A 12,368-nucleotide genomic window follows, 5' to 3' on the forward strand; every position below is an offset into this window, starting at 1 on the left:
TTTTAAAATGGCATGGTCTGGGGAAAAAAAAATGTGGTGAGAAAGATGGCAGGCAGGCTAGCATGAGAGAATGCTATTGGCATTGTTGGGAGTTTTCTACTGTTTGCATTCTCTTCTACTTTTAAGATTTAAAGAAAATAAGTAATATTTTTATAATTTTTATAGTAGACATAAAGAAAACCTCTCAAACAGTAGATGGCTGAGGCACACTGTGTGTTGTTTGGGTTGGTGAGTTCAGCATTTGTAACATTTAGAAGTTTAAAAGTAGGTCCTTTGAAGAATTTTTTTCAATACATTGGAAACTTCTGCTGACAACACCAAGTAGCTGAGCATGAAATTAAAACAAAACAAAACAAAACAAAACAAACAAGAAAACCCAGCTTAAAAAAACCCACCTGCCTAACTAGCCCAGTGTCAGTTCTAGTGCCTGTCTGAACTGATGGAAGTCTTGGCCAGCTTGGGCCTGCATCTTTAAGAGTAGAAATTATTGTGGTATGCCATATGCTGTTGGTCAGATTATTTTCCTGTTAGTGAAAATAAGTGAGAGTAATCACTCTTTAAATCATTCTCTATATTGACTTCATTATAAATGTTCTCTTCATAGCAACTACTGTTGCAGAAGCAGTATGTGTTGGGTGGGCAAATGGTGGCCATGCTATATTTAACCAGCCAGCCAGCAGAAAATTACACTTGGGGTCTGTAAATATACCATAGGAACTCAAAAAAACCCCTAGATATTACATAATTGATAAGATTTGAAAGCTTAAAAAAAAAAATAAATTCTTGATTACTTGTGAAGAGGGAAAAAATTCTCAGTAATCGTCTTACTCTTCTTATTCTGATCATAGAATCATAGAATCCTTTAGGTTGGAAGAGACCTTTAAGATCATCAAGTCCAACCATTAAGCCAACACTACTAAGTCCTCTGCTAAAACAGATCAGAATCTGTCAGGGCTGGAAGGGACCACAAGGATCCCCCAGTTCCAACCCCTCTGCCATGAGCAGGGACACCTCCCACTAGATCAGGCTGCCCAGAGCCTCATCCAGCCTGGCCTTAAAGACCCCCAGGGATGGGGCCTCAACCACCTCCCTGGGCAACCCATTCCAGGGTCTCACCACTCTCATGGGGAAGAACTTCTTCCTCACATCCAGCCTGAATCTGCCCACTGCCAGCTTTGCCCCATTCCCTCTAGTCCTGTCATTACCCAATAGCCTCAAAAGTCCCTCCCCAGCTTTCTTGTAGCCCCCCTAAGATACTGGAAGGCCACAATAAGGTCACCTCGGAGCCTTCTCTTCTCCAGACTGAACAGCCCCAACTCTCTCAGTCTGTCGAAATCACTGAAAGAAATACTGTTGGGGATGTTGGTTATTCCAGCTGTTTGTAGGGAACCAGCTAGTGGTCACAAATAGAGTAGAAGACATTTTCTTTATACAGTATTTCCCACTTTTTATGACTGGGGACTGTTCTGCAAGTTATCTGAAGGAAATAAGTATTTTTTTTACAAATAAAGTATTTGCTTGGCTTTCTGTTACTTTTTAGCTGTACTGATTATCTGTTGATAATGTATTTTGGGTTTGGTTTAGAAATGTAGGAGAGATTGGTAATCAATCATACATAATACCTAAAAATAACTGTCAGCTTATGGAAGTGCTGTGAAATTTATATCTAATTATCTGGGTTATTTTTCTTACAGTCAGATTTTCTTGTGGTAGTTCATAAACTGAAGTAAACTTCTAGTTAAGTGTGTGTTGAGGCTGCTCATTCGTTCCACTTTATTCTGTTGAAGTTCCTCTGGAGTCTGCACAGGAAACAGCACAAGAATTTGACTAGAGCATTCATATTTAACCAATGGAAATACAAAGTCACTAACATGCAAATTTAACTTAACAGTTGAGTGGCAGAAAAAAATACTGACATGCAACACCAAGAGACCTCGATGAAGTAAAATATGCATATTATGGGAAGTGTCTCAATTGCTCATAATTTTTAGAAAGCTGTAGTTTTACGAATGTTAGCATACCTCACTTATTGCAGAATTATTTAATTCCTGTCTTTCCTCTGCCACAGGAACTCATTATACAATGACAAATGGAGGAAGTATCAACAGTTCAACACATTTACTGGATCTCTTGGACGAGCCAATTCCTGGAGTAGGAACATACGATGACTTCCATACCATTGACTGGGTTCGAGAGAAGTGCAAGGACAGAGAAAGGCATAGACGGGTACTCGAGATCAATAACAATACTTGGAACAGGTTTTTTGTTGCATGTTGGAATTTAAGGTCTGATCTAGTAACACGTACAAATAGGTGCATGCTTTAAATCTGTAAGTAGTTACATCACCTGGAACTCCTTGAACTCTGTTGAAAAAAGCACCATTTCATTGATACCTACAGTCCTGCAACAGTGTTGTAACTTGGAAACACTAATTTAACAGTGGGAATAGTTCCCCATCACCCAGATGACATTTTTACAGGATGGCCTTTTTTGCATGCTAGTATATTTTAGTGTAGATGTATTTTTAACAGTACAACAGTGCTTAAGGTGGAACTTGTACAGAAAAGTGAGCACTGGTGTATATTGCTTTTACACTGACACAAGCATGTCTGTGCTACTGCTGTGTAGCACTGCGGTTGTTGGGATAGTGGAACATGAAAATTCTGCTGTATAAAATGCTTCCTTCAGTGCCTATATGCTTAACAAAACAGTGGTCTCAGTATCTGTAGTAAACGTCCTTTCCACTCTCCCATCACAGAACTGGCTCCTCTTCTCTGTTGATTACTTCAGAAGATCTTCAGAGCTCAAGCCATTCCTCTTTATCAGTGTGCTCTGCAGCAAGTTCTTTCATGGATAGGCTCAAGTTGTGTCAGTAACATGCCAGATACTGTCATTCATGTAATAGGCTTCTTTAATAGCATTTTAAGAGAAAATACGCTATTTAGAGCCTTCCTGCCAAACTTTTGGGATGCTTATGTTAATTAACCTTAAAAACAGCACATATTATTTCTCCTAAAATATTCATTGAAATTAATAGTTAAAAATTAATGGTAATTGTGTGGAGGGGTCACGGGAGAGGTTCCTTCACATACAGTTACTCTGGTTTCTCTGGAAACACCATTCTGGAAGCAAATGCAGGATGTATATGTTGATTTACCTTGACATGGTTAAAGGAAAAAAAATTCTTACATTAGTTTAAAAAAACAAACATCCACAATTGCATTATCTAGTGCTTTTTTGAGGAAAAAACTTTGGACAACGGATCTGAGAATATGTACCTTGTTTGAAGGCTTTTAATGAAAAGAAGGTATTTTCTGTGTAATGCTTTATTTCATAATTTGATGTGTAAGCAGTGCCTTCTTTACACTGCAGATGTGTAGCTTAGTGTCTAGCAGATATGCCAGTGGAGGGAATGCTGGGCCTGACCAAATCCTGGCAAGACAGATCACACTTGGGAGTAGGTTATCTAGGCTGATATCTTACCACTGTTACTTATTTGAATGTCTGAGCAGAAAAGTCAAATAAGACAGTTCACAGTTTATAGTCACAGAACTACTGTGATTTCACAGGATTTTATAAATATGCCCTGAATGATAGGAGACTGTCTGGTCATGTAATCAAAGATGTACAAAGAAGGAATGAGCACTAGATAGTGGTGGTTTTGAAAAACATGCTGCTCTAGAAGCAGCTTTTTTTTTAAAAAAAAAAAAAAAAGTTACTGTCTCACAAATATACAGGAAACTATAAAATACATTCATTTATTCTAAGGGTGATGTTTTTTTCTAGATTTTCTTGTCTAGTATTGCACTTTCTTGGTTTCAGGATTTTGGAGTTGTTTTTGGCTGTTTGTTGCACATACTTTCTCACTCCTTTTAAAATATTAAAAAATTAACAAGAAAAGGATCCAATTACATAATGAAGATTTAATTGTAAAACAAGTTATTGTTCTGCCAGTGACCAGGCCCAACAAGAATGATAGAGCCAGCAGGAAGATGAACCAATACACAGACTGTATTGTAAGCAAGAAGGACATTGCATGAATGATCACTGGGGGTACAAACAAGTCAATCAGCTCGTATATAATTGACGCCACCCCCAACGATCACAAGACATAACTCAGCCCACGACAGGTGGTACAAACAGAGACCCGAGGTTGCCACAGCTGGCATGGGAAACAGCCAGACTAGAAAGCTAAGCATATACAATAAAGGTGCCCACATGGCAACTCTCACCTGATCAGCCCACGTTCACAAAGGTCTAAACAGACCAGGCCCAGCTCCAGGAGAGTCAGGAGGTCTGCCCTGAACCAGGCAGCTCTGGGGAGTGCACTCCACAGACAGACACTCCTGACTCCCTGCCAGTGGTCCCAGCTTTTATCCCCCAGCAGAGCCCTGACCTTTGTCAGCTCCCTGCGGGACCCCTGGGGCTCATTTCCCTTCTGGCTCTCCCTGCAGGCCCGGCCGCACCCTGGGGGGAAGCTCTAAGGCAAACTCACCCCTCTGGATGAAGGGCTGTGGGGATCACCCATATGGCAACCTTAATTCAGGGCTTGGGGTTCAAACCCCAGCATTTCAGTTATGCACAAATTTCATCTAAGTGTGCAAAATGAAGTAAATAATGCTAAAATAAGAAGTACTTTTTTTTCAGTACCATAACTTTAGATCTAGTTACTAGTAATAGTTGTCTAGAAGTATTATAGGATACTTATCCATTTTTTGGGGTTTGTTTTATCTTTGTGTGGTTTTTAGTCTACAGATAAAAGAAAGATGTTTCTATTTGAAATAGAAGTTTAACAATTTGAATTGTATGGAATAGCTTATTAGTCGTACACTAACAGTTTGAAGTTGAACAAAAATAATTTAAGATTTATGAGAGAAATAACTTTATAGCTGGGTGTTTTAGATGTGTATGATGGAAAGTATTAATTTATCCTAATCATGCATTTCTTATGTTTTAGTTCTTTAAATTAAGCAAATTCACTTTCTTCTGTCTGTTGCTTGATGTCTAAATAACTGAGCTAATTTATCTATGTAAAGCACTAAATACAAGGAGAGTGCTTTAAAGAGAGTTTAACATTTGGTTGCATCTCACATCATACAGTTGGTATATTATACTTACTTTTTTCTCCTAATCATATTACAGAAACATGTACCAGTACACATAACAATTTCTCTTTGCAGATTAACAGTAAGAAGAAAGAATCAGCATGGGAGATGACAAAAAGTTTGTATGATGCATGGTCAGGATGGCTGGTGGTCACACTAACTGGTTTGGCATCAGGTAAGTAAAAAACCAGAGGATTTATTTCTTAGATTTGTCAGCAAGTATAGTTCCTGTGCTTTTCATTTGTGTGTTATCCACCAATGTTATCCACCAACCTGGTTAAGACTTGGTTCAGACTACTGCCATAATTCCATGCAGGAAAGGTTGACTATCTTGATTTACAGGATTTAGTATTTTGAGTGGAGGGTTTACAAATCAAATGGAAAACAAAATCCTCAATGAATTCAGTGAGAATTTCTTAAGAGTTACTGAAATTCCATCTACTAAATGATCGATGTTCTTTAATCTTGTGGTTGGTGTTTTCCCCTGCTGTTAAATTTTGCTTTTTTCCTGTAGGGTTTTACATGAAAGTGTATTAGTTGATTGTGCTAGATGGTTCTTCTGCTATGAATTTGATTTTGGTTTTTGGAAGTATTGTTTTTTTTTTGCTAGCAACTTTTCTGAACCCATTAGCTTATTCCATATGGACCAAAACATCTCTCTGGTGCATGTGTTGTTTTGATAAACACACTTCCTTGTAAGGCATTTGTTTATACATGAGCCAAGTCTAGCTGTGTGTTTATGTCAGACGTTTCTAGAGGTTTTTACACAGTTGATGCTAGTTCTAACATGTAGAGTTTGTTGGCCTCTACTTCAACTCTATCTTTTCTTTTTAATATGTTTTAGGATGAGTTTTACAGGTAAAATCATCTGACAGATTGTAGGCCCCACTGTCATGCAGTGCTGCTTTCTGTCAGCAGTGTGGAGTGACCAAAATGTGCATGAGTGAGAAGTCACAAAACTTGTGCCTGATTTTTCAAAAAAAGTATATCAGAGGTCTTAGATTAAATGCTAGGAAAATCAGATCAGTTGCAGAGTATGGCTATGCCTGTTAAAAGGGCATGGTAACTGTAACTACTATTTAGATATACACATAATCACTTTCACAAATCACATGTAAATTAATGTATGTTGAAGTTTGTCTATATGCCTCATAATGTACAAACTGGGAGTGTGTAATTACTGAAAATTGCTTGTGATAATTTGGGTGGGAATGTTCAGTGTTATGTTTCCACCCTGCAAACTATACATATATTAAAATTCAGTCATGGGGAGATCTTATACTTACGTATTTTAATTAATTTGGTTGAAATTCTGTTCTACTGAAATACTGTCTTCGAATTCAGTTGGCCCAGGATCTCAAACTGAGGGACTTTCAAGATTAGTAAACATAAATTAATAAATTGGGTAATTATCTACTACCAATTAACACAAGTACATTGTGGCCGTCTCTAGACAGCTATCTGTAGTAGTGATTAGTACCTTAAAAATATAAATTATAACTAATTAGTAGTTGTACATGTTCACAAAAATATTGACTTTAGAAATAGTTTTTCAGTGTTCTGCTACCATGAAAAACTGTTTAGCTTTTATAAAATAGGGAGGAGTTTAATTTTGTTTTAAATCCTTTTACTTTTCTAAGTAATGCCTATTTTTTGAAGACTCCAGCAATTTTTTCTGCATGTAGTTACAACACAGAATCCCTCTTAAGCTTTGAGTTTGTGAATAAGTTTGTTACCTGCAGTAGGAATTTTACATGCTTGCCTTGCTGCAGAATTAAGTAACCTTGTATGTGGATCACATGAATGTCATCAGGGTTTATTTGGTGTTTTACTTATGTTGTTTTAAAGCTGTAGTTGTCAAGGTAAGAATTATTTTCTCCAAATACACTATTCTGTATGAAACATAGTAGATAGAATAGTTCATGGGTTTTTTGAGGCGTGACAAGATAGTTTTGTCAGAAGGTCTGTTGTCTTTTTAATCACAAAAATGTATCAGTCCTCTTTTGATTCTTAACTCCTTAGTTTGATTGGACTGTGAGTGAATTGTGGCATAGGAAAGAAAAGAGAGACAAAAAGGATACATTTAACTTGGTTATATACAAGGTACTAGATTCTTCAGCAAATACTAATCTTACCATATTATAAGTAGGATACATTCCTGGAAATCAATATTTTAAATGTCTGTTTCTTTAGGCTTTTTGTCATTTCAGTTTACATCAGTTAATACCAACACACTTCTTCATTTTAGCTCTGTGTGTTATTCCCATTTACCAGAATGTTAATACAGAACTGTTTCTGCAACAGGAGCGTTGGCGGGACTGATTGACATTGCTGCTGACTGGATGACTGACTTAAAGGAAGGCATTTGTCTTAGTGCTTTGTGGTTTAACCATGAGCAGTGTTGCTGGGGTTCAAATGAAACCACATTTGAAGAGAGAGATAAGTGTCCGCAGTGGAAAACATGGGCTGAGCTAATAATTGGGCAAGCAGAAGTAAGTACATGCACATTCTTCAATGGTCCTGCTCAAAAGCTTGGCTGAACGTGCAAAGAAAGTAATGATCTCAAGGTTAGAGTACTAAACACAGATTATACTGTCTGCTTCATTTCTGAGCATTTGGTTACTAGGTTATAGTGTAATAAATGTACATTTCATGCACTGCAAGGGGGCTTGGAGTGTTCCAGGTGTAAGGAAGTTACAAGAGTATAAAACTGTTAATAACACGAGAATTTCTGTTCTTGAGCATAGCTATACATAAAAAAATTAAAATTAAATCTGTGGTATTCTCCAATAACTTAAGAATAGATTGGTTTTATTTCTTCTGCCACAGTATTTTAAAATGAAGAAGACTTACTCAGTATTCAGTAGATTTTAGCAGCTAATAGCTATTTAAAAAATATTTGTGCTATGCTTATTTTTTGTTTTTAAGATGAAGTATTAGAACACTTTATACCTTGTATGTAAGTCAGTCTTTGCTGATGTACAGGTGTCATCATTTCATGTTTTTCAAACAAAACTCTTTCTTGGCTTGGTAATAACTGCTGTCCCCTCAAATGTATGCCTAAGTGTACTTGCAGCAAGATTACTTCTGGGTTATTTTAAGTAGTGATTTTGCTCCTACATCAAATTAATATTCTTGTTTGTTTGGTTGGGTTTTTTTTAGGGTCCAGGTTCATACATAATGAACTACATAATGTACATTTTCTGGGCTTTGAGCTTTGCCTTCTTAGCAGTTTCTCTGGTGAAGGTGTTTGCTCCCTATGCCTGTGGCTCGGGGATACCTGAGGTGAGGACTAACTTTGCATTATAGATGTTTCATATTAATGTGAAAATTACTGCTGCCTTACAGGCTCGGGGGAAAGGGGTGAGGGAATGCCTTGTCACTTTGATGAATATTCAAATTGAAATAATTTAATTGTGCTAATTATTGCTGAGAAAAACTACCCAAATTTCAGAGAATCTCTTGAATGTGTAGATTTTGTCATGTGCTTCTGTCTGGACTACTTTTTAAGGAAGTATTTAGCTTAAGAGAGTAGCCTTTTGAAGAGTTTTTTCCCTCCAATCCCCACCCTGCCTTTGGTGATAAGAAGGTTCATTGACAGAATATGCATCCTTTGACACAGCAACTGACCTCCTGTTGCACTGGCTTTAGTTCCCTTAACTAGCACAAACCATCAGACGGTCACAAAATTATGTATGTAATATGCTGAAAATGTCTTTGTTTTTCCAATTACTGTCTACTACTAGACACAGAATGGGAGGGAAAACACCAAAGTCAGAATCTGGTCAGTCTCACTTCTCCAGTCACTCTGAAAATATTTCTTTATGTATGCATATTGTAGAAGTTGAAGCATAAATCCTGTGTCTGAATAAGCCTGGAGTGGTTCTGTGCCATTATTCTAGAGGAGATTTCATCCTAAATTGGTTTCCAAATTTAGCTAACCTTTACTTTCTAGATACAACTGCCCAGTGTTTTGTGTGAATCCTCTTTATAGACATGTCATCCTTTGCCATGACAACCATATTATTTCCTATATACAGGCATAGAATCCAGGCTAATAATGGGACGTTATTAGGCAAGGTAATAACTTAAGCAAGTGGTACATCTTTTCTAGTGGAAAAAGACTGATCTCTTCCATCTTTATGTGAAGTAATATTCTGTTAGATTTTTCTGTAGAGATGGTAAAACATAAGGAGAAAACGGAGAGGGGTAAAATTGGTGCAAATGGGATATTACAACAAAAGATAACCTTCAATATGGTTTTCATAGGTGTATTTTTCCTTCTGGAGTTTTATGACTTGCATTTGATAATTTACATCATCAACCAATGAATGTGGTCTTAGAACTATTGCAGATTAATTTTCTACTAAATGTAATGGATAATGTTGTATGTTACTGTCCAGCATTCTAGAGTAAGCTGCAAATGGAAAGGCTCTGGCAACCAAGCAGAGTCGGTGTAGCAGCCTGAACGACATGTTTGAGCTGAAAAGGCTGTTTTTGAAGCTGTGCAGCTAAGATGGTAAAATTAATTGTTTTCTGGAGAAAGCGAAATATAACAACAGATGCTATTTTTTCTTTATTCCAGATAAAAACTATTTTGAGTGGCTTCATCATCAGAGGTTACTTGGGGAAGTGGACTTTGATGATAAAAACCATTACTTTAGTCTTGGCTGTCGCATCAGGTTTGAGTTTAGGAAAAGAGGGTCCCTTGGTACATGTTGCCTGCTGCTGTGGGAATATTTTTTCCTATCTCTTTCCAAAGTACAGCACAAATGAAGCTAAAAAAAGAGAGGTAAGTTCTTGTAAAGGCATTTCTAGAATGTATTGACTATCCATGCATTTATATTGGTTTGTTTAAAAGATGGCATTTGTTCTCTTGGACAATGTTTAGGCTTGGCTGATCAATAGTTAGTTATTGTGTTAAGAACAGTGCATTCTCCCTAGCATTCTCCAAGGTAATTGTTTCCATGTCAGAGTAACTTTGTGATTCTTCCACCTCAGAGACCGTTTCATTTTACTTATATTCTTTCTGTTCTTGACTCGACATGATGGTAATTGATGGGTGTCTTCAGTTGTGAGGACAGCAGAGAACTTCTGAACCCAGAGGCAAAGTATTCCTGGAAGAGGGCTGGTGGCAACAGTGTTTCTGCTCTATTTCAGTTTGTTGTTGTCAGTGAGAGTTTGGTGAGTTGGCCTTGCTGCCCACCAAGCTGATTTCTTGCTTTTCCTCCTCAGTAAGACAACAGGAGAAAATAAGATGAAAACTTCATAAGTCAAGATAAGGACAGAGAGATCACTCACCAGTTGCTGTCACAGGCAAAACTGACTACGCTTGAGAAAGATTACTGCCAATTAATAACCAAGTAGGATAGTGAGAAATGAATGACTACACTTGAGAAAGATTACTGCCAATTCATAACCAAGTAGGATAGTGAGAAATGAAAAAAAAAAGCCAAAAACTAGAAACACCTAGGCTGTGAGTGCACGTTGCCAGGTCATGTCCAGCTTTTCATTCACCAGTACCCCAAGTCCTTTTCTGCAGGGCTGCTCTGGATCCCTTCATGCCCCAGCCTGTATGGATACCGAGTGAGGATTGGCCAACTCAGCTGCAGGACCTCATGAGGTTCATACAGGCCCACTTCTCAAGCTTGTCCAGGTCCCTCTGGATGACATCCCATCCCTCTGGCATGTCAGCTGCCCCACTCAGATTGGTGTCACCTGCAAACTTGCTGAGGTTGCACTCCATGCCACTGTCATTGGTGAAGATAGTAAACAGCACTGGTGCCAGTACAGATCCCTGAGAGACACCACTTCTCACAGATCTCCATCTGGATATTGAGGCATCAATCACTTCCCTCTTGATGTGACCATCCAACCAATTTGTTATACACCAAACAGTCTGTCTTAGAGGAACTCCCCATAATACTTAGTATCCTCCTCCCTCTTCAAGTGTAGTTTTTAAAATCCTGTCAATGAGCTCCACGAGGTCCTGAGCAAAGACCTTTTTCCCCCTTTGAGAAAGGTGAATCCCATCTGACACCAGCAGACCTGGTGCTGTGCAGGCCATGTCATTATCAAAATAAAAATAAAAAATGTGGTGATGACAGCAGCCATGGAGCTAGGTGTAGTACACTGGGTCTGTCTGTTTCTTACAATGTCACTGCCCACACCTGGAAGGAGAGTGGAAAAAAATGAGAGCAATGAGATTGCCACTGAGCCTCCTTCTCTCCAAACTAGCTAACCCAAAGTCCTCAGCTGCTTCTTATAGGACATGCCTTCAAGCCTTTCCACCAGCTTTGTTGCCCTCCTCTGGATTCGTTCAAGGACCTTCACGTCCTCCTTAATTGTGGTGCCCAGAACTTCACACAGCACTCAAGGTGAGGCTGCACCAACGCTGAATACAGCAAGATAATCACCTCTTCTGACCAGCTGGTTATACTGTGATGCACCCCAGGATATGCTGCTGACTCTTACTGAGCCTGCTGTCCACCAGCACCCCTGATCCCTCTCTGCAGAGCTGCTCTCCAGCCACTCCTTCTCCCATTTATACTTGTGCCTGATGTTAATCTGTCCCAGATACAGAATATGGCGTTTTGATATGTTAATTTTCATCCCATTAAACATTGCCCAGTGTTCCAATCTGTCCAGATCCCTCTGTGAGGCATCTTGTCCTTCAGAGAGTCAACGGCACATCCCAGTTTGATATCATCAGCAAACCTGCTAATGCTGCATGCAGCTCCTGCATCCAGATCATTGATGCCTGTATGAAACAGGACAGACCCTAGAATTGAACACTGAGGAATATTGATGGTGACTGGCTGCCAGCAAGATGCAGCCTCATTTGCTACAGCCCTTTGAGCCCTGTCATTTAACAGGTTCTTCACCCAGTGCACCAGGAAGGTGCTCATTCTACACTTGGACAACTTGTCCACAATGATGCTGTGAGGGATGGTATCAAAAGCCTTACTAAAATCCAGAAAAATTAGGTCTTCCCTTTATCCAATAGGCAGTTGACCCTATTGTAGAAGAATATAAAATTAAACGGGACTTTTAGAACTAAAATTAGTTAAACAGACCCTTTTATGAACCCAAGTTGACCGTTCCTGATGGATGCATTGTTCTTTAAGTGCTTTTCAGTAGCACCTGGTGTAATCTTCTGTACAATTTTTCCAGGAACTGAGGTTAGGCTAACAGGTCTGTAGCTTTCTGGGACTTCCTCACACACTTTTTGTAGATTAGAATAACGTTAGCCAGCTTCTGTTC

The 12,368-nt window shown here is 38.6% G+C and overlaps 1 protein-coding gene across 2 annotated transcripts in view; it reads left to right on the plus strand.

Moving 5' to 3' along the window:
- Window positions 1–2,064: 2,064 nt before the first annotated feature.
- The window catches only part of CLCN3 (chloride channel, voltage-sensitive 3), a 26,760-nt gene continuing 16,456 nt past the window's right edge, over window positions 2,065–12,368 (plus strand). For both annotated transcript variants that reach the window (XM_008941502.1, XM_008941575.1), the window contains exons 1-5: window positions 2,065–2,226; window positions 5,181–5,280; window positions 7,410–7,597; window positions 8,268–8,390; window positions 9,691–9,897. In XM_008941502.1, the coding sequence (XP_008939750.1) occupies window positions 2,083–2,226; window positions 5,181–5,280; window positions 7,410–7,597; window positions 8,268–8,390; window positions 9,691–9,897 (762 nt within the window). In that variant the 5' untranslated portion in view covers window positions 2,065–2,082. The remainder of the gene's footprint in view (window positions 2,227–5,180; window positions 5,281–7,409; window positions 7,598–8,267; window positions 8,391–9,690; window positions 9,898–12,368) is intronic.

This window comes from Merops nubicus, unplaced genomic scaffold (assembly GCF_000691845.1).
Source record: "Merops nubicus isolate BGI_N331 unplaced genomic scaffold, ASM69184v1 scaffold8590, whole genome shotgun sequence".
NCBI classification, from domain to species: Eukaryota; Metazoa; Chordata; class Aves; order Coraciiformes; family Meropidae; genus Merops; species Merops nubicus.